We start from the raw sequence: 23,089 nt of genomic DNA on the forward strand, positions 1-23,089 counted from the left end.
AAAGGAAAAGCCCTGTGACATTCCATGAAACACCTGAGGCTGGTAAGAGTTATACCCCAACTTTTAGGTGGAATGCTTCTACAGATCCCAACAACTAAAAAAAGGAGCATAAGTCAGTGGAATCCTAAGAGAGAATGACCAAGTGCCTCGCTGAAAATGAGATCATCTAAGTTTATGATATTACGCTTCCTTAAAGAAGTAAACGAAGTTTGTCATGACAGTTTCTCAGTTACCCAATTATTTTTCCAATTGACTACTGCATTTTTATTTTAATGTTTGCAAATCATCTACTTAAAGATCTGAGCTTAATTTCTTTAAAAATCTCCAGGATGTTGTTATTTATAACAGTCTTCTAGGATCTTTCTGCTTCTCTAAAATTTCTCAAAGATAATGTCCCAGAGAGCATATCTGCAAGTTCCTTCAGTACCCTGAAATGGTTTCCTTTAGAGCTTCCAGAAGGCATGCAGCCTTGCCAACCCCTTGATTTTGGCCCAAAGAGACCCATTTCGGACTTCTGCCCTCCAGAACTATGACATAATAAATCGGTGTTGTCTTAAGCCACCAAGTTTGTGGTAATTTTTACAGCAGCAATAGGAAACTAATACAGTCCCTGATTCAAAAAAAAATCTTGGCTTAAAATCAAGCTCCTTTCTTTCTGCCAGGGTCCAGTGTTTATCTCCAGACTCTTGGTCTACATTTTTCCTCCATTAGCAGGCTGTCCTTTAATATTCCTGAACCCTCATGCCAAGCTCTAATTTGTTCATCCCTCAAGACTCACTTTTATACCTGTTTCTTGATCTACTCCCTGATTCCAACTCATAGTTTTACTTCTACAGACTCAGCTACCATTTCTACTAGGCCTTCCCTAGGCCTGGTCTGTTGTAAGCTTAACCTCAGTCTACTTTGCCTTGTAACAGGATTCTCAGTTTCTTTACTTCACTTGAATCCATAACCATTGCCCTAATGTTTACAAACTACTTAACATCAAATCAAAATAAACTGAGATAAGTGTAGCAGTAGTAGGTTTTGTAAGTAAAGAAAGGAATATCGGTAACATTAAACAGGAAGTTTAAAAAATACTATAAATACAAACTATCTGCTTGAAATGAATTTAAACTTCTACACCTAGATGAACTACAACTCAAGTATTAGCTGAGCCACTGAATAACATTTTGAAAATTATTAGGTAACAAAGGGTGCCATAAAACTGGATTATATTCAAATTCACTATTAATATTAAAAAAGGGGGAAGAGACAGGAAGGCAAATCCTAAAAACTAAAGACTGGTTAGTTTGACAGCGATTCCTGTTTTCAGATGAGCCTGTCAGCACTAAAGACAACACATGTTCACTAAGAATTAACCTAACACCCATTTATGTAAGGACAATTAAGTTGATTATTTAATAGGAAAATGCTGGGGATAGAGGATAACCTAAGTTCAACAAAGTTTTCCTTATGAGCCACATAAACATATTAACATTTCAAAACAATCAATAGTTTAAGTCTGAACCATGCACTGTTGGTGGGAATGTAAAATAGTGCAGCCGTTAAGGAAACAGTATGGAAATTCCTCAAAAAATTTAAAATAGGATTATATATAATCTAGCAATCCCACTTGTAGATATATATCCCAAAGAACCCAAAGCAGAATCTCAAAGAGATAGTTGCACACCTATGTTCAATGTAGCATGATTCACAACAGCCAAGAGGTAGAAGCAACCCAAATGTTCACTGATGGATGAATGGATAAGTAAAATATGGTAAATACACTCAATTGAATACTACGCAGCCTTAAAAAGGAAGGAAATCCTATCACATGCTATAACATTGATGAACCTCAGACATTATGCTAAGTGAAATAAGCAGTCACAAAAAAACAAATACTATACGATTCTACCCATATGAAGTATCTAAAGGAGTCAAAACCATAAAAACATAAAAGAGTAAAGTGACTGCCAAGCGCTGGGGGGAGGAGAAATTAGTGTTTAATGGCTTCCTTTGCAAGATGAAAAAGTTCTAGAGATCTGTTGCACAACAATGTGAATATATTTAACACTACTGAACTGTACACTTAAAAATAGTAAAGATGGCAAATGTAGTGTTATGTGTCTTTTACTGAAATATAAATTCAAGACTTTACAAAAGGAAAAAAACCTTGAACTGAACAAACAACATGATTTGTAATAAGAAAAATTTTAGTCATGCTGATTCGAAGGCATTAATCATGTGTAAAACCTTAAAATCATAACCTTTAAGAAAAGCCGAAGAGGCCAGGCACAGTGGCTCACATCTATAATCCCAGCACTTTGGGAGGCCAAGGCGGGTAGATCACCTGAGGTCAGGAATTCAAGACCAGCCTGACCAATATAGTGAAACCCCATCTCTACTAAAAATACAAAAATTAGCCGGGCGTGGTGGCATGCGCTTGTAGTCCCAGCTACTCAGGAGGCTGAGAGAGGAGAATTGCTTGAACCCAGGAGGCGGAGGTTGCAGTGAGCCGAGATTACGCCACTGCACTCCAGCCTGGGCCACAGAGCAAGACTTCGTCTCAAAAGAAGAAAAAAAAGAAAAAGAAAAAGCTGAAGAATAAAAGCGGGAGTGTTATTTAGCCTAACAAAGACAGTGAAACCTAAAAGAATTAGCAGAGAAGAGCACCTAAACTTTTTCTGTGCTTAATGAGAGTTTATTCATTCATTCATTCAAAAATGTTTATGGAATACCAATGAGGTGGAAGCCACTGTTCGAGGTGTTTGTGATTTACCAGTGAACAAAACAAAGATCCCTGCCCTCATGAGATTTTACATTCCAATGAGGACAGACACACAATAGACATAATCAATAAGTATGGTAGGCTCCCTTTAAGTGGCTCCCAGTGGTCTCTGGTATTCACACTCCTATGTAATTCTGCATGTGGGTGGGGGGGAGGGGTGGGGGGTGTAGGTGTGTTGGGAGGGTGGGATATTGAACCTAACAAATAGAATACAGCAAAAGTGATGGGCTGTCACTTTCAAGATTAGGTTATAAAAGACTATGACTTCTATCTTGCTCACACACTCCCTCTTGCTCTCCCCTACTTGCTTGCTCTGAATCTTGTGCACTGCCCTGTAGAGAAGCAAGGAGTTGAAGGCAGACTCCAGGCAACAGCCAGCACTGAACTGAGGCCCTCCGTTCGATGGCCCATGAGGAACTGAACAATGCCAACTACCACATGCATGCATTTATAATGACTCCATCTCCAGTCGAGCCTTGAGATGACCAGAGCCCTAACCAACACTTCAAGCACAACCTGTGAGAGACCCTGAGACAAAGGACCTACCCAGATTGCTGCCAAAAACTATGATAATAAATGTTATTGTTTGAAGCCACTAAGTTTTGGAATGATTATTTTACACAGCAACATATAACAAATACACTAATTATATGGCATGCCAAAAGGAAATGCAAAAAAGCCACGTGGAGCAAAGTAAAAAATAGAGGAGAGGTGCAAGTCACAATGTTTAAAAGAGGTGTTACCAATACTTACACACAAATGCTTACAGCAGCATTATTCATAAAAGACAAAAAGTAGAAACAACTCAAGTGTCCATTAATTGGTAAATGGATAAACAAAATGTGGTATGTCTATTCAATGGAATATTATTCAGCCATAAAAAGAAATGAAGTACTGATACATGCTACTACATGGATGAACCTCAAACATAGGCTAAGTGAAAGAAGTCAGTCACAAAAACCACATACTGTATGATTCCACCATAAGAAATGTTCAGAAAAGAAAATTTATAGAAACAGAAAGTAGTTTAGTGATTGACTAGGGCTGGAGATGGGAACAAGATTAACTGTAAGTGGACATGAGGGATCTCACTGGGGTGATGGAACCATTCTAAAACTGGATAATGGTGGTGGTTGCTCAAATCAGCCAACTTATTAAAAATCATTTAACTGTACACTTAAAACAGGTAAATTTATGATATGTAAATTACACCTCAAAATGGCTACTGGGGGTGTTAACAGGGCATCACTGAGAACATAACATTAGTAGAAGTTTGAAGGAAGAAGAGTATTAGCCATGTGCATATCTGGGGGGAACATCCCTGACAAAAGAGAGCCTACGCAAAGACCTTTGGGCAGGAGAATATCTGGTGTGCTTGCTGCACAGCAAGGTGCCAGTGTGGCTGGAGCTGAATTTGAAAGAGGAAGGTAGGAGATGAACAGACAAAATTAATGATGGATGGAAGATGGTGGTGATAGGAATCATACAGAGTTTTGTTTTTTCTTTTTGGGGGGTTTCTTATATATATATATATATACATATATAATTTAAGTTCTGGGATACATGTGAAGAACGTGCAGGTTTGTTACATAGGTATACACATGCCATGGTGGTTTGCTGCACCCATCAACCCATTATCTACACCAGGTATGTCTCCTAATGGTATCCCTCCCCTAGCCTCCTCCCCACCAACAGGCACTGGTGTGTGATGTTCCCCTCCCTGTGTCCATATGTTCTCATTGTTCAACTCCCACTTATGAGTGAGAATATGCCATGTTTGGTTTTCTGTTCCTGTATTAGTTTGCTGAGAATCATGGTTTCCAACTTCATCCATGTCCCTGCAAGGGACATGAACTCATCCTTTTTTATGGCTGCATAGTATTCCAGGGTGTATATGTGCCACATTTTCTTAATCCAGTCTGTCACTGACGGGCATTTGGGTTGGTTCCAAGTCTTTGCTATTGTGAATAGTACTGCAGTAAACATACGTGTACATGTGTCTTTATAGTAAAATGATTTATAATCCTTTGGGTATATATCCAGTAATGGGATTGCTGGGTCAAATGGTATTTCTGGTTCTAGATCCTTGAGCAATCACCACGCTGTCTTCCACAATGGTTGAACTAATTTACACTCCCACCAACAGTGTAAAAGCATTCCCATTTCTCCACATCCTCTCCAGCATCTGTTGTTTCCCGACTTTTTAATGATTGCCATTCTAAGTGGTGTGAGATGGTATCTCGTTGTGATTTTGATTTGCATTTCTCCATATAGAGTTTTTTATACCACTGGAAGGACTTTGGCTTTTACCATGAGAGAAAAAAAGAGAAGCACATAAGGTTCTGGGAAGAGGAGCGATAAGGTCTGACTTGAATTTTTAAAGGATCATATAATTATAAGTTGCAAAAAGAAAATATAAAAGGCACCATGTAAGCTAGCTGCTTCAGTTACTGACCTCTCTTACCTGACTGGGATTTTGGAGAAGTTTTCCATTCAAAGGAGGGGGAAACTTGTTAGTGTCTCAAAATGTGGCCTGCAAGCCACATACATCAGAACAACAGGGAGGCTGGTAGCACGTGCAGGCCCTCAGGCTCCACCTCTGACTGCTGATATCTGGGGCTTGGGATGAGACTCTGAATCTTACAAACTTCCCAGGTAATATCTTTGAGAAACACAATGAACTAGACAAACATTAAGGTCTCTTTAAACTCTAAATTATGAGAAACGTATAGGCTACCTGGACCATGTTTATCTAAAGCAATGACTAGGATTTACAAATGGACATCTGAATTGATTATTTTATTATGGATGAAGTCATCTTTTTTTTCCATTCTCAAAAAACCTTACCCAGTTGTTTTTTTTCCCAGCATAAATTTCCATGTTCTCTCCATACTGTGGCTCTTCCAGTAATGTCTGGTATTCAAACATGAGGCGGGAGCTCTCCCGGAGGCGGCTACATTGGAATTGGTGATATTGTTGCACAAGTTCCTTCACCACAAGTAAGAGACATTCAGGATTTGAAGGATTCCAGGAGGCAAGATTCTGTAGAAGTCGTAACAAATAAAAGACCAGTTAAAACTGAAATTTCATACAAATCCAGTATCACATTCACACATCAATGTAGAGGAAAAGAGTAATAGAAATCTAAGAGGAACAGACTACTCCTCCTGAGCCATATACCCAGAGATGAAGTTAGAGAAATCTTTTGATATTGGCAATTTCTCCTGCCTTCTAAAAAAATCCTTGCAGAAAAATTGAGGAGGAATTCCATCATGAATAGGCAGAAAAAGTGAAGTGTAAAGCCGGGTAGTAACAAAACAAGAAACCTAAATATCCTAGAAGACCATAATTTTAGCCCTGGAAGACTTAATTTGTTTCTTATTCTTTTATAATTTTAATTTTTTTCGATCTCTACCTAAATTCAGCATTATATGCTAAAGTAATTCAACTCAGATCCACAGACCATCTGTATCTGTAATACCAGATATAAATAAACGCTCTGTAAACACTACAGCCTCACAGAAATATAAGCACAATGGTGACGGTTAGGCCTGAAAAAGATAGGCATAAAATAGAGACACGGGAAAATGTCTGCCAAATGCGCAAATCTGAATAACCACAGTTCATCCGTCAGTCACTCCTCCAAGTGAAAAAGGATGTTTCCAAGAAAAAAGCAGCTAGTTCAGCTTGGAACTCAATCACACTCAGGATTTTCCTTGAGACAACGTACTTAGGTATGCAGTAGTCCTCCATGTGTACTCTCTGTGTCGCACAGAATATTGAAAGCATGTGTACTCAAGGGTTATGACTTTATAAAATTCATAGTTTTTATTACTTCATCAAAGACATTTCCTTTTTTTTTTTTTGAGAAGGAGTCTCGCTCTGTCGCCCAGGCTGGAGTGCAGTGGCGCGATCTCGGCTCACTGCAAGCTCCACCTCCCAGGTTCACGCCATTCTCCTGCCTCAGCCTCCCGAGTAGCTGGGACTACAGGCACCCGCCACCACGCCCGGCTAATTTTTTTTGTATTTTTAGTAGAGATGGGGTTTCACCGTGTTAGCCACGATGGTCTCAATCTCCTGACCTCATGATCCGCCTGCCTCAGCCTCCCAAAGTGCTGGGATTAGAGGCATGAGCCACAGCGCCTGGCCAAAGACATTCTTAAGTGAACTGTTGTTTTTTTTTAACTAAGTATGTGTGACAACAGAGAATAAAATAACCATGAGTATAGCTTGATGTCTGCTGTGGTTAATGCCAAGTCATCAGTTTTGCCCGCCACTGCTTCTGCAATGTAAATGCAAACATTAACACTGTAAAAAAGATGTCATAATATCTTAATATGATTATGAAAACAGTTTTGACTTTGCAGACCCCTGAAATGGTCTCAGGGATCCTCATAGGTCTGCAGACCACACTTTGAGAACCATCAACACTACTTTATATTATCTTAAGGACAAACCAAGCATAGCTTCTACCAAAAGAAAACAAAGAAAAATTAAAGGAATGCATTTTTTAAAGGAATTACTTTGCTCTACTGAGTAGGTTGATTTATAGGAACTAAATGACAATGGGGAAATTCACAAGTGTTCTCTCATTTATAGGAAAAACAGGTCTTAGGATGTTCAGATAAAGACGATGAACAGAGGAAAAAGTAAGAGCTTCAGCATCATACAGTGAATAAGAGGGGTATCTTGATATGAAAGTGATTTGATAAGTAAAGTACAAAGTTTTCCCTGGCAAATCCGTTGACCTCAATAGCAGGAAACTCCTCTGAGCTGTTCAAGACTAAATTCAAAGTATCAATAGGATATAACAGCATTGTATAGAACTTAAAATGATCTTAACATAGCTTGCTATGCATTTCCCTCAGAGAGCATTGCTAAACATTTATAAGCAAGAATAAAATACAATATTCCATTTCTTGGTCAAGTATTCCTTACCAGTCTTCATTCCCTACTAGAGCAAAAAGAAAAGTTAGTTGTCTTGATTTATATTTTTTAAATTCTGTCATTTCTCCTTAGTTATTTGGCAAGCTACAGGCCTATATCCAAACAATTGTTTTTATTATACTTTAGGTTTTAGGGTACAAACAATTTTTAAAAATTATAAAAACATATAAGTTGGCAACATACCTTACCAACTCGAATTCATTTCAAGTGATTCAAACAAATTGTTAAAGACATACCAACCAGTCTCCTTCCATTAAAATATAATTTCTTTATTGATCTCCTTAGCCATTCAAGGCAAACTCACTGGAAAACACTCCCAATCAAGGATGGTTTAGCTATACTAAACAAGATAAAAATTCCTCTAGTATTGCTACACGACCACTTTTACTTGTTAGGTAATTTGTAGTTTGAACCACTTTGCCTAGAAGGGGAGAAAACAGAAGATATATAAAGTTTTAGTTACTCCCTAAGAATAGGGCATATTTTAAAAACAGGTCTGGCAATACAAGGCATTGGAGCTTTCCATTCTCTTGAGTAGGAGATACAGAAAAATGCCCAAAGCTCCTTCAGGGAAAGAGGGGGAGGAGGCATAAGTTAGCAGGAGTCTATGAAAAAGAGAAAAATAAGTGTTTCTCTCTCTATTCACAAAGTTCTTTTTCTACTTCTTTTTGGTAATGCTTGAAGGAAGAAATCTGAAATGAGGATGGTCACAAAGAGTAGGCACAGGACACATCACATATTAACAGAGAAAAGAGCATACAAAAAAGGATTCCAAAAATGAGGAATGAAAAACGCATTCAGAGAAAGTGATAAAACATTGTCAAAGAAAAACAAAAGCAAAAGAAAATTCACTACTATTTTATAATACAAACTTCATTCATTCTCACGAAAACACCTATGAAACAGTTCAGGGAGGGTATCACGCAAGTTCTTTTTAAAGACTAGTTAACTAGAGAGATCAAATAACTGCTCACATTCAAGTGTAAACAATAATTGAGACTGTGTAGAATGTAAATCTTCCTACTCTTCCTCCAATCAGTTAACTAAAATATCAGTTTTGAACCAACGAACTGGCACTTGCCTCTTTGTGGTCATGAGCGAACTCGTGCATAGTGGTAATTTTGAATTGTTTACTTTGGCTCCCCTGTCTAGGCTGCCTGATAGGAGGAGTGCTCCGAGTTCATGTGACCCTTCACCTTCCCACGTTTCTCTCTCGTAAATATACTCCATCACGTACCTATGGGCTCCCATATCAATGGCCCCGCAGACTTGAACAAGCCCAACCAATCCTCAGAGCTCCTCCTTATCAGAGCTTCCTTCTTCAGAAAGACAGTGAGGAATAGTAGTTTCAAGGCCTAGCTCACCCTCAATTCCGGTTCCACTTATCAAAACCCATAGTTTTTTGGCCACAGTCCCACAAATTAAGACATGCGCAAGGATGCCAATAAACGGAAAACACTGAGAAACAATGTAGTCTGTCCATGTCTTTGGGGAGATAAAGGAGGAAACTAAGCAAATGAAATGAGACTTGGAACCATCTCTGCTTAATAAGGGAGGGGAAAAAATCTTCCAGGGGGAAAAAATGATTTAATGAAATTAATCTTATGATAAAAATGTTCAACTAATAAAAGGATAAGGTACAGGAATACATTCAAAATATAACAAGAAAATTATCTAAAACTTCTTACTACAAAATTTTGCCCAACTCTCTAGCATATCGATAAAATAAAAGGAAATTAAAAGAGACTGACAATATATGAAAAGTATGTAAGCCCATTAGTGTTAAGGAAGTATAATTTTCCTAATTTCTCCTTTTTAATAAACTAATTTTTCATTGAAAAAGTAATATATGCACACGGTAAAACAAATATTTTTTAAATGGCATAAAAGAATGTAAAGAACAATATTAAGTCTCCCTCCAGCCTATATTATGAGATCTTCTCCCTAGAGAAGATACTTTCCCCCACACAGGGCCTGCACACAACACCAGTGTCTGACCCTTCCTAAGTTCCTCCACATGACCCATGGCTCTGCCACTCTATGCTGCCTTTCCCACTCTTTGAAGCTCCAAACACTGCTTCCATGGTGCCTGTTTCCCTCAGATCAGTGTCTTACTTTCAACTTATTATCCTGATAGTGCTTCAGCTCCACAAATTGTTTCTGGCACCCATGGGACGCTCTGATTTGGCCTCTTCCTCACCCAGCATTTCCCACAAAAGAAGAAAGTTGGGCAAAAATTATGAGAAAAAATGTTTATATCTTAAATTAGTCAAGTTCTTTTTTTCAGCAAACAGCTAATGTTGGTGAAGATATTTCATGGACCTTTTTACACAAGGAATTGTAAACTCATACAAGTAGTTTAACTGTGTGTGTGTGTGAGTGTGTGTGTGTCGGAGAGAGAGTCTTAGAAATGTTTATTCTCAATGCCTCTAGAAATCTTATTTCTGGGAATCTAGCTAATCTGCAAATAACTAAAAATAAGGGGGGGACTTTATAGACAGAAATACACATAGAGTCATTTGTAATATCATGAAACTGCAAACAATCTAAACACCTGATAATAAGAATTGTTTTAAAAACTGTTAAAGTAATTCAAATAAATAATCTGCAACTATGTTTCTATACTATTACAGTATGTTTATACAATTATATATATAATTGTATAATTATATATATAATTGTATAATTATATATATAATTGTATCAACAATTATAATAGCACAGAAACAATTGCAACAGCACAGAAAATACTTTTGTTAAAATACTAAATGAGGAGAGATATAAATCTGTATATACATTATGATTACAACTTGGCTATCCCCATCCCCTCCCAACCATCCACAGCAAAAACCATCTTAACATGGAAAATTTATTGGGAGAATTGTTAATAACTTATATCCATAGTTGGATGCTATTTAAAAGAGTTTTTTTCTTCTTCCTGTTTTTCTGTATTTTCCAGATTTTCTGAGTGTATATACATGTATATGTATGTATATATACATAAGACATGCACATACTTTCATAATGGAAATATAACTTTTAAGAAAACATAATAGCATACTTCACGTATTTTATTTCACACTTCACATATTTCATTTCTAACTGTTTTTCAATCTCAAAGTTTAAGAAATTCCATTTGTCATTTATACATTTTATGAGGTCAGACTCCAATTGTCTCTTCTACACAACTAAAAAAGTTAGCCAGTGCCATAACCGTCTGGAAAACAAATCTTGCATCATTTAGCCCTAAATACGTATGCTTCAAGTAACTCTGAATTTACTATTTCTTAAATTCTGAGCCTCGCAGAACATTTCCAGAAAGCTAATGCAACATGCTAAAGTGTAGTGGTCACAGTTGAAGCAGTTTATTGTGCTTTCCTTAGCCAAAACTCTTTTGTGTTGCATTCATCTAAATGCAAAGTCTTACTAAACAAAAAGAACAAATCTGGAGGCATCACATTACCTGACTTCAAACTATACTATAAGGCCATAGTCACCAAAACAGCATGTTACTGGTATAAAAACAGGCACATAGGCTAATGGAACAGAATAGAGAACTCAGAAATAAAGCCAAATACTTACAGCCATTTGATTTTCAACATAGCCAACAAAAACATAAAGTGGGGAAAGGACACCCTATTCAACAAATGGTGCTGAAATAATTGGCAAGCCACCTGTAGAAGAATGAAACTGGATCCTCAGCTCTCACCTTATATGAAAATCAACTCAAGGTAGATGAAAGACTTAAATCTAAGACCTGAAACCATAAAGATTCTGTAAGATAACATAGGAAAAACCTTTCTAAACATTGGCTTAGGCAAAGACTTCATGACCAAGAATCCAAAAGCAAATGCAACAAAAACAAAGATAAATAGATGGGACTTAATTAAACTAAAAAGCTTCTGCACAGCAAAAGAAACTATCAGCAGAGGAAACAGAAAACCCAGAGTGGGAGAAAATCTTCACAATCTATACATCTGACAAACAACTAATATCCAGAATCTACAAAGAACTCAAACATATCAGCAAGAAAAAAAAAATCTCATTAAGAAGTGAGACACATGCACACCTATGTTTATTGCAGCACTATTTATAATAGCAAAGACTTGGAACCAATCCAAATGCCCATCAATGATAGACCGGATAAAGAAAATGTGGCATATATACACCATGGAATACTATGTAGCCATAAAAAAGAATGAGTTCATGTCCTTTTCAGGTACATGGGTGAATCTGGAAGCTATCATTCTCAGAAAGCTAACAGAGGAACAGAAAATCAAACACGGCATGCTCTTGCTCATAAGTGGGAGTTGAACAATGAGAACATATGGACACAGGGAGGGGAACGTCACACACGGGGCCTGTCAGGGGTTGGGGGGTAAGGGGAGGGAGAGCATTAGGACAAATATGTAATGCATGTGGGGCTTAAAACCTAGATAATGGGTTGATAGATGCAGCAAACCACCCTGGCTCATATATACCTATATAACAAACCTGCACGTCCTGCACATGTATCCCAGAACTTAAAGTAAAATGTTTTAAAAAGTGGACTAAGGACATGAATAGACAATTCTCAAATGAAGATATACAAATGGCCAACAAGCATTTGGAAAAATGCTAACATCACTAATTATCAGAGAAATGCAAATCAAAACCGTAACGCAATACCACTTCACTCCTGCAAGAATGACCAAAATCAAAAAATAACAGATGGCATGGATGTGGTGAAAAGGGAACACTTTTACATCATAAAAGTAAAAAAAGGGAATGTAAACTAGTACAACCACTATGGAAAACAGTGTGGAGATTCCTTAAAGAACTGAAAGTAGATCTACCTTTCGATCCAGCAATCCCACTACTAGGTAACCACCCAGAGGAAAAGAAGTCATTATATGAAAAAGATACTTGCACACGCATGTTTACAGCAGCACAATTTGCAATTGCAAAAATGGGGAACCAGCCCAAATATTCATCAATCAACGAGTGGATAAAGAAAATGTGATATATATCATGGAATACTACTCAGCCATAAAAAGTAATGAAATAATGGCATTCACAACAACCTGAATGGAATCAGAGACTATTATTCTAAGTGAAGTAACTCAGGAATAAAAAAACAAACATCGTATGTTCTCACTCACATGTGGGAGCTAAGCTATGAGGACACAAATGTATAAGAATGAGGACACAAAGGTATAAGAATGACACATTGGACTTTAGGGACTCAGGAAAGGGTGAGAGTAGCAAGAAACAAAAGACTACACATTGGGCACGTGTACACTGCTTGTGTGATGGATGCACCAAAATCTCAGAAATTGCCACTAAAGAATTTATTCATATAACCAAACACCACCTGTTTCCCAAAACCTACTGAAATACAAAAATTAAAAAATTTTTAAAAACCTGTACACAAATGTTCATAGTAGCATTATTCCTAATAGCTAAAAAGTACAAACAACCCAAATGTCCATCAACCAATGATGAATAAATACGATGTATACATACATACAATGGAATATCATTCCACAATAAAAATACTGATTCATGCTATGACAGGGATCAACCTTGAAACATTAAGCTGTGCAAGAAGCCAGACCTAAAGGCCACACATTGTATGAATCCATTTATACAAAATGTTTAGAAAAGCCAAATCTATAGGGACAGACTGTAAATTAGTGGTTGCCTAGGGCTGGAGACTTGGGGGAAAACGAGGACTGCTAATGGGTACACGGTTTCTTTTTGGGAATGATTAGAATGTTGTAAATTCACTATGGTAATTGATGACTGCACGACTCTGTGGATATACTAAAAACAACTGAATTTTATACTTCAAATGGATGAGTTACATATCAATTAGATCTCAATAAAGCTGTTAAAAAAGAAAAAAGTAAAAATCTTTCTACAACATAGAAAGTAATAGTGTATTAGGTAATTTCTAATTTTAAACTTCTAATGTCTGTAATCATGAATAAATTATATAGAATATGCAGAAAAAATAAAATAAATGGGAAGTCTTAGGAAATCACCAACATTTTACATTTCTAACAAAACTGGAACTGAACAAGCATGATTTTTTAAAATGTCACTCCATCTGGAGAATACCAAGGATAACAACAAAAATAAATTTGCTATTGACCTATTTGTAAGAGGACCAAGTATTATCAGCAATAAGTGTTTACACTGTACATTTTGTTAAGTATGTATAATTCCTCTAATATATCATCTAAAACAATTGAAATCATTTTAAACATATTTTCCTAATTTCTTCAAATATAACGATTTCCAAATTTTGTAAAATCGAGTGGACATAACATGAATTTTGAGGATGGGAGAAGAGAAGCTGGATTAAGAAAAACTAACTTTGGGACTATTCAGAGCAAGTCTACTCCTTCTTCCATGTAAATGCCCTTCAAATATTTATAGTCATGTGGCTAACAAAGAAAGGTAACACAGCACTGCCAATCATATCCCTTATGGTTTTAACTTGCAGATTATATTTTGGGATTTTGTTCTTGAGAAATTTCAACTATTAAGAACAAAATGAAGTGGAGACAAGAAAGAATATCACAGTAGTACCCTTCACCACTACAAATTGTAGCACACTCATAGAAATAAATATTGGTAAGGCAAAAAAATTAAACAGGGTAGTTCTGTGATCCTCCATGGCTTTGTTTTCAAATATTCTAATAATTCTCTTCCCCCTTGTAAGCAGAGCCTATAGAGTCTGATGAGATTGTTGCTATGATGTTTGAAGTTGTTCATTACAGTCTAAAACACAGTGGATTCTGGGATGCACAGAAGTTAATTAGAAAGAAATGCACCTGCGGCGGGCCCGCTTTGGCCATCTCTCCGGCCCGGTTTCCCTCGGCGTGCGACTGTGTGCTCAGCCCAGCACCATGGGGAAGTGGGACAAATGGGTGGCCTATATGAACCCAACAGCAATGGCGAGATCAAGGGGTCCAATCCAGTCTTCAGGGCCAAAAATACACGATTATCTGAATCGATCAAGGCATACCTGGGAAGAAGTAAAAGAGCAACTAGAAAAGAAAAAGAAAGGCTCCAAGGCTTTGGCTGAATGTGAAGAAAAAATGAATGAGAACCGGAAGAAAGAACTAGAAAAACACAGGGGGAAATTGTTAAGTGGAAGTGAGAGCTCATCCAAAAAAAGACAGAGAAAGAAAAAAGAAGAAATCTGGTAAGCATTCATCTTCTTCTTCATCAAGCTCTGATTCTTCCAGCGGTTCTTCTGACTCTGAAGATAAGGATAAGAAACACGGAAAACTGAGAAAGAAAAAGAAGAACCGTTCACATAAATCTTCTGAAAGGCCCATGTCAGAAACTGAATGAGACAGTAAGGATAATTTAAAAAAGAAAAAGGAGTCAAAAGATGCAACTGAGAAAGAAAAGGACATTAAAGGACTCAGAAAAAAAGAGAAAGATATATTCTGAAGATAAACCTTTATCATCTGAGTCCTTGTCAGAATCAGAGTATATTAAGGAGGTACGAGCAAAAAAGATGAAAAGCAGTGAAGAACGAGAAAAAGCAACAGAAAAAAACAAAACAGAAAAAGAAGTGTAAGAAACACAGTAAGAAGAAGAAAAAGAAGCCTGCTAGTTCAAGTCCTGACTCACCATAACATTAAGAAAAATCAGGATTCCCTTATAGAGAAAGCACAATGTCTGAGGAAATTTCAGCTGTGAAAACTACAACATATTTACTAAAATGCATGAATTTTCTTGTTTTTAGAATTATTCCTGGACTATTCAGTAGCCACTCAAATGCCACTGTGTGAAAGGGCCATAAATACTGCCTGCTGCTTGAACATCTATTTTCTTCTCTTCCAGTGCTTGATAACTCTGGGAGATAATACACTGCAGTCGTACTAGTGGTTAAGATATTTGGGAATAAAATTAATACTTTTGACTAGAAGTGTCTAAAGATAAACCAACAGAAATTGAATCTGGATACATCTTTAAGATGTGATCAGAAATGACCAGATGACTCTAGTTAAAATTTTTGAAGGAGGGATTAAATTAATATTTCAAAACCCTTACTCTGTAGATAAATGTATGTTAATTTTTTCCCCTTGTATACTTTTATTTACCTGGGGAAGGAGCTTTTAGGGTTAGGGGGTGGTTTGCTATCTCTTTAGCTAGCGGAATAGTGTGCCTTTGATCCTCACACATCTGTATCATGAACACAGCAGCCATGCTTCACAGGAAGGTCAGAGCTGGCTGCCAGCAGTCTTGCCCTTTACTGACCTTATGTCATCCTTGGATGCTGTCATATGCTGCTTTGAGTGAACCAGAGAAACAGCCATTTGCAGCATGAGAAAGCCCCAAAAGCTTTGGGATTTACCTCCACTTCAATAATAATGAATATTTTTTAGCATTAGAATGTGTTATGTCATTTGAATTAATTTTGATTATACTTCGGCTTGGGAAAGGAATTACTTTAAATAGACACTGGTACTTTCTGAACTTGATAGCTAAGGATTCTAAAACGCACATTTTATACTAAGTTTTAACCAGTCAGGAAAATTTTATGTAACCAGTGATAGTTTATTTTTTGTATGAATTTTGTTTAGGCTGCAATGTTTAGCTTTTGTTAACTCCTCACTCTTGCTGTTTTAAGTTCATTACTATGTTTAACAACCTACTTGCCAAGATATTTAGCATGTAAAATGCAGGGTTTTTATTTAAAAAAAAAAAAACAGCTTCATATTGAAGCTGAGACTTACCATAAACAAGTTGAGTGGCAAAAAAAAAAGAAAAGAAAAAGAAAGAAAGAAATGCAAATATCTGCCATCCAAATGAATAGCTAAGTAGACACCAATAAATGGCCACTTCTGGGATTAATTTGGGCTAGTAAAAGTATTCCTAGAAAGACAGTTAGGTTAAGTCCTCACACTTACTTAGGAACTGTGTCTGTCAAGTAAATTGAATGTATGCCGGTAAAACATGGTGATTTGCGACCTGTGTTTAGGGGCTTCTGGTGGAGCTAGAACTAGCCTGAACAGAAGGCCCTTCAGGCTTTCTAAACCCTGTTTTAACCAGAACAACTCTGTTCTTCTGGTTTTTGTTTGTTTTAGTTTGGCTTGGTTGGAGTTTTATCAAAGATGTTGTTATTTGCAAAGAACCTTTTTTTGGAAAAATTGATCTAGTCTAATACTCAGTGAATAATTCAGTGAAATCTTAATGTTACCTCCCCCCGTCCTGTATGTCACCCTCATCTCAATACCAGAAGCCCTGCTAAGTGGAATCCATAATCATAACATGGCCATGGAGGAATGGCATAGGATCTTCACAAAAACGTGCTGAAGAAAAGTATGTCCTTTTGTTTTTTTCCTTTCAGTTTTTGTTTTTAAGACTTTAGCCACAAATTATTAAATTAGTCAACAAATATGCAGCTCATGCTTGGAGTAAAAGGGATTTATCTTATTAAATCCTACATATCTTAACAATAAGCAGAGTGGAGCTGGCAGTTGCTCCAGAAAAACTCATCCATTTTGGGGAGTTTTTGGGAGCAGCCATGGAAGCCATGGAAGCTTCTGATTGTGGTTCTGCCCCTCCTTTATCTTGAGCTCTCCAAGGTTCTGACCTGCCTCTCAACCAACAACCAACTTCGCTGTGAGCCACGTGTACACACAAACACACGTGTGTGTGTGTGTGTGTGTGTGTGTGTGTGTGAAAGAGCTATTTTTTTTTTTTTGCTTGCAGGATAAAATCGATCAGACCATTCCCTGGCTTACAACCAATGAAATCTTCTAGCTACTTGTGGTAATGTGATCCTGATTCTCATGTCAATACAGAACATGACAGTTATATATTCTTGAGGAGGACATATGTCTTGGGCAAAATGCACAAATACCTTTGTAGCTGAAAAACCACTTTCCCATAAAAGTTTGTGATAGGACTGGTAAGACTCACAATGGACAAAAAGCAAAATAGGAAATTTTAAGTCTGAACTTTTCAAAATGCCATTCGGTAGGCAGCCTCACCCAGTTGCTAGGTAAGCCAAACTTCCAACTAACAGAGGAATTCTAGGGCATGTTCAAATATCTATCAAGAGATGACCTACTGGTGGAATCTTATCAGAATTTATCCTCTCAATTTTGTGCCAGGGTGTCAGAATCTTTGGAGGTGGCATACTTCACATTTCTAGTTTCCTCCATAGGCAAGTAAGCTTTAAATCTAAAACATGTAAAAGTATCCCAAAATGATACCTAATTATAATTATGGCTCCATTTATAAAATTAAAAAGCCTGTGATGTCCCTTCTTGCCCATCAGAAATTGCTACATAGATTACCTTTCAGTTCCTCTTAAAAGAAGGTGACCAGTATACAGCCCCACTCCATCTTGAATTTCCACTTCAAATGAGTCTCTAGGATCACCCAGCTTAATTCCAACTTGTGTTTCTTTCTTAAGAATTAGGGATGGATAAATGGGAGGAAACAAAGGTGGGAGAGAAGTGGAGAGGGAAAAAATTTTAAACCACATCTCTTGATCCAATCTTCCTCATTTATTAAGAGAAAGAAAGTAGGCAGATTCCTGTCTATCTTGGAAAATCCCTCAAATGGGACAGGAATGAAAAGAATACCCTCCAAAGGAAAAGAATCTTAATTAGTCATTTTTCTCTTAAAACTGTAACCACACAGAGAATAAAAATAATGTATCTTCCAAAACATGCATTAGAGAACTAAGGCCAAGAACACTAAAATTATTGAATATAAGCACCATGAAGAGTACTAGAGTGACTAATAACTAAATATACTCTATTTCTTCCATAGGTGTTGTCTTTATCCTCACAATTTTAAGGTAATATCTTTTAAATACAAAATCAAATCTATTTGGGGCCAAAATGCTCAAGTTTTAAACCAGTGGTTTCTCAAAAATACATGAATTAATATTATTAGGACAAAATGTCAATGTAGGCTAAAATTTGACTTATGAATCCTAAACATTAAAACTATTTTTGTGGCCCCAGGTTGGCTGTGGTTCTGAAATGAATGTGACCATTTACCTTAGCTATTGATGCCACACACGGTCTCAATTAATGCTACTCAGACCCAGAGAATGAAAGGCAATGGCAGAAAGGGAATTAGCAAATATGATTTCTAACTTAATTCAAATTGTTTTTCCTGGGGATGTATTTAAATTTTCCAGGTTGCTCGAATATCATCCAGGGATGTGATTTTGAAGGAGACAGCTTGTTACTGGTTTTCCTGGCTGTACTACAAGAAACAACAGTGTGAGCTTATTTTAAGTTAATGTGTGCTTCTGTGTTTCTTTACAAGAAATTAACTGCAATCATTTAGTTAAAGCAAACACTTTGTTAGTGTTACACTTTTCATTAGAAAATGTCTTCAGGAATCTTTCAAACTTAGAGAGTTAAGAATCCCAATTCCGTCCAAAGATTTTAAACTTGGAGCAAATTATTTAAATCACAATGAACGATCATTTAAGCTTAGTGACCCTTTGCTGGCACTGAATATTTTATAGCCATAGGGAACTCCTATCCATTCTCCCAGATCAAGATAGTAACTTTTTTCCTGTCTCAGTCGGCACCAGACCCCACGGTAGATTCTTATTTCATTCTGACTATGATAATCACAAAGAAACCCACAGGAATGGGCAGTATGGAACAAGAAGAGCAAACAGTTTCAACCAATTTATTATTTACAACTGGAGAAACATCTGCAGGCTCTGACACCTAGTTTCTGACCTCTGCCCTAGATGACTTCCCTAGTGAGACTAGGCCCCTGGGCTACAATGATTTATATTATGTAACTGTTTCTCCACACCTTAGCTGAGCTCCCTGGACTTTAGACCCGCAATATTTGCCAGACCCTCTTCCTTTTAGTCAAAATCCCAGCTATAGGCTTTCCTGGCCAGTGGTCTTAAAACCACCAATGTCCTAGTAACACAGCTTATGTGTAAATGGGCAGGTAAAACTCCGAATGAAAAGGAGACCACCCCAGGCTCTTCAGGTTGTAACAGCCACATGCAGCTATAAGAGCAAGAAAGAAAAAGCAAAGCAAAATAGACACTCAACTGAAGGAAACGATATCCACAAAGCACAACACGCGGGATACTAAAGAGCTTTCAATGTCTTTATTCTTCTCCCTAAAAACTCTACCTCTTATCCCCAGATCCATATAATATCCTTGGTCTAAACATACATTTAGTAAACATCCATTGTTTCACGTCCAACTCCCATTCCCCTCTTGCTGATAACACCAACCCAAATTTTGTGGGGGAGACTTCCCTTCCCCATTCTCAGGCATAAGTTTTGAGTGGGAACCTCCAGTTCTCTATAAGCTCTATAGGTCCTCACTATCTAACTCCATCAACATTGCCTATGCACTTAGCTCAATGTTTTGATTCAGCCATTGGACACATATCCAATCAAAGCCAATGAGATAAATAAAGACATCAGCTGGGACTGCTGAGAAATAAAGGCTTTCTTTCTTCCTATGAAAGGAGAATATAAAGTCTGAATTGGAGTAACAATTTTTTATTCACAAGGGAAAAGACTTGTGAACCTGTGTGGATATGGGGACTAAAAGTTAACACAATGGGAGGCAGAGCAAAGAAGAAAAGAAATGGGAAGAAATCAGGTCCTTAAATAACATTATTTCAGCCACTGGACCAAGCTTTGTCTGATGCTCAATTCTGGACTGTTAAGTTCTCTAAGCCAATTAATTCTCCTTATAGTTAAAGCCAGTTTGAATCAGGTTTCTGTCACTTAAAAAAATGGAAAAAAAGAAAAATAAGAAAATAAAAGAGTGCTGACACACCACAACACCATTATCACCATTTTACCTCTTTAGGGGAAAGATCAGAGGAAGAGGCACATGAGCTCTTACTAGGCCATATAACTATTCAAGAGCACTTCAACCAAAAGTATAGATTTGGTATGGGTTTTCTGCCAGAGACAAAAGTTGAGCAGCTTCCTACATTTATCTGCAGAAAAATCTACACAGAGGATTAATCTATTTTTACTAACCCAGCAATGATTATAATGATTTTTCTTAAGGAAAAAATAAATAATAAGGAAAAGAGGAAAAACAGAATCTATATTTTTGTGTATTACAACTCATTCAATAAATTTAAGTTAAAATGGATCTGAAATAGGTATCTGAGATGTTCCCCATCCTAGCGCTTTTCAAACACCAATAAGGTATTTGATTCAGTGGGTAATCAAGTGAAACTTATAAAAAAGTCAACAGTCCCATTGAAGGACATAAAGGAGAAAAATGAACTGTTCCACACTAAATAAGGACCCTTTGATTACTGACATGTGTCTTTGATTACTGACATGCACACAATGAGCAGTACCCCAGCCCTTCTTTAGCACTGACCTTAGACAGGAGGCCTTCACTGGCTTCACAGTCCCTTAAACAGGAGATATTTTTACCTTTCCTCCACTTGACTGGAACATATTCAGTACGTACCAGCTGTCCTGTGGTATCATATGAATGCGGGCTCCATGCCACACTGGAAATGTGTGCCTCTGCCCAGTAAACCTTTACATCTTTTGCACACATTCTCTCCCCAGGAGACCTAAAATGGGTCCCCAGAAGGCAGCCATGGTGACTGCCTTCAAACCATTTATCAACTTAGCAATACACAATGATTATTGTTTCATGAACTGTCACTTCCTTAAACTACTGCCATCCGTCTCTAGCCCCTAAACCCATTCCTCACCAGTTCTTTCAAAACTGTGGTGCCTCTCAAAGTAAACTAAATAAAAGCATCTGTTTCAAATGGTACCATCCAAACAGCCTTCCCTGGGTCTCAGGATAAATAATCACGAAGACATAACTCTCTCCAATGAAGTGCGTCAAGAACCTTAACAAAGCCTTAACATCCCAAGCTATCAATTTCGACTGCCATCAACTCATCGTCAAACAGACTAGGTTTCTTTTTATTAATAAAGAGCATTTTACGTTTTAAAAAATCCCTTAATAGAAGGCTGTCAATATGCAATCTTCATTAACCAGGGAAGCCTGATCTTTCCCTACAAGTATATGAACCTTTTCTACCTACTACCCTAGCTTCCACACTGGCTATCATCAGAGTAACTGTGGAAGCATCTTAAAAAGACAGAGTATCAGATCCAACCCTCTGATACACTGATTAAGTATGCTTGAGGTGAGACCTGCTCCTTGGCCCTATACAGTCTTTTCATGATTTTGGAGTCAGGTTCAGGCATTCACGTAGCAGGCAAAACCTAGAACACTTAATTATTTTTCCAATGAATTTTCTCATTGTGATTAAAGGCCCAAATAATTTCATATAAACTCGCTAGACCTTCACATACAATCCATTGACTAAATGATGGCTAAAAGCTCCACCCACTAGAGCTTTCCACTAGTTGCCCCACACGTATCCCAGGAAGTTACAGATTGTTTCTCCAGACCTCTGGTCTACTTCTAACAATGAATATCACCTGGAATCCAGAGCTGCCCATATCCAGGGGGGAAAAACATCTTCAACAATGGAGAGCCAACATCATTCTTGCTCCTTTCTGCTTCTCCTATAGTAATGAATTTTACTAAACTTGATCCTTTCATCTGCCTAGATCTGTAATATCATCCAGGCTCCCTGTGAGATCCCATCTCCCCTGATTTAATGTCACTTGTGCCCTGGGGGGAAAGTGCCAAATAGCTTTCTCAATGGTGTGATCATTCTCAAATTGGACATATTTATTTGTGTTTAATTTTAAATCATCATCTTTTCTCTCAAATGTTTTTGTGATGGTTTCATTAAGATTAAGGAATTATGGAGCATTTGCAAATTGACCGCCTCAGCCTGCAGACATGCTTTCTTTGACCCACACAAATTTTTATTTGAAAATCTTTAAACAAAGCATACACGCTTCAGCAGGTCACAATCCCCACCAATTCCAACTGTTTTATACCTACTTTTTCATTCATTTGTGTTACCTGGGTACACTTGACTGGCTCCTTCAGACATTGGAGTTCGTAGCCCCTGCTACAAATAAGATTATTGAGATTTTAGGGCATCTCCTAAAAAGACTGTTTATTTCCTCCCATGGTCTCTTCATTTATGGTAGATGCATCAGGTCTTTATTGGTGTCATGTAAGCAAAAGAATAGCTGAAGTTTCTCAGTCATTGAAAATTAAAGATGAAAAGAAACCTCTTCTATTTATTGCACCCACTAATGTTCATAAGAAATCACTGATTGTCTGGGTAATATAGTTACTTCATATCACTGTCTTTCTATGAGATTATAAACTATGGGAGAACAGGAACAGTATCTTATTCATCTCTATGCAAGTACTGTGTTAGACATTATGGGTTATTCAAAGTGGGCACTCAAATTATTTTTCAAGTGAATGATC

At 37.3% G+C, this 23,089-nt stretch overlaps 1 protein-coding gene and 1 pseudogene across 12 annotated transcripts in view; one reads left to right on the forward strand and one right to left on the reverse strand.

Moving 5' to 3' along the window:
- The window catches only part of BABAM2 (BRISC and BRCA1 A complex member 2), a 574,233-nt gene that overhangs the window by 311,555 nt on the left and 239,589 nt on the right, over positions 1-23,089 (reverse strand). For all 12 annotated transcript variants that reach the window (XR_004027068.1, XR_004027067.1, XM_030800431.1 and 9 more), the window contains one exon: positions 5,618-5,812. Coding sequence is in view for 10 of the 12 variants with exons in the window: in XM_030800431.1 (XP_030656291.1) it covers positions 5,618-5,812 (195 nt within the window). In the remaining 2 variants the exon portion in view is untranslated. The remainder of the gene's footprint in view (positions 1-5,617; positions 5,813-23,089) is intronic.
- On the forward strand, positions 14,614-15,354 carry LOC100585352 (annotated as a pseudogene).

The sequence above is a fragment of the Nomascus leucogenys genome, chromosome 19, assembly GCF_006542625.1.
Source record: "Nomascus leucogenys isolate Asia chromosome 19, Asia_NLE_v1, whole genome shotgun sequence".
NCBI classification, from domain to species: domain Eukaryota; kingdom Metazoa; phylum Chordata; class Mammalia; order Primates; family Hylobatidae; genus Nomascus; species Nomascus leucogenys.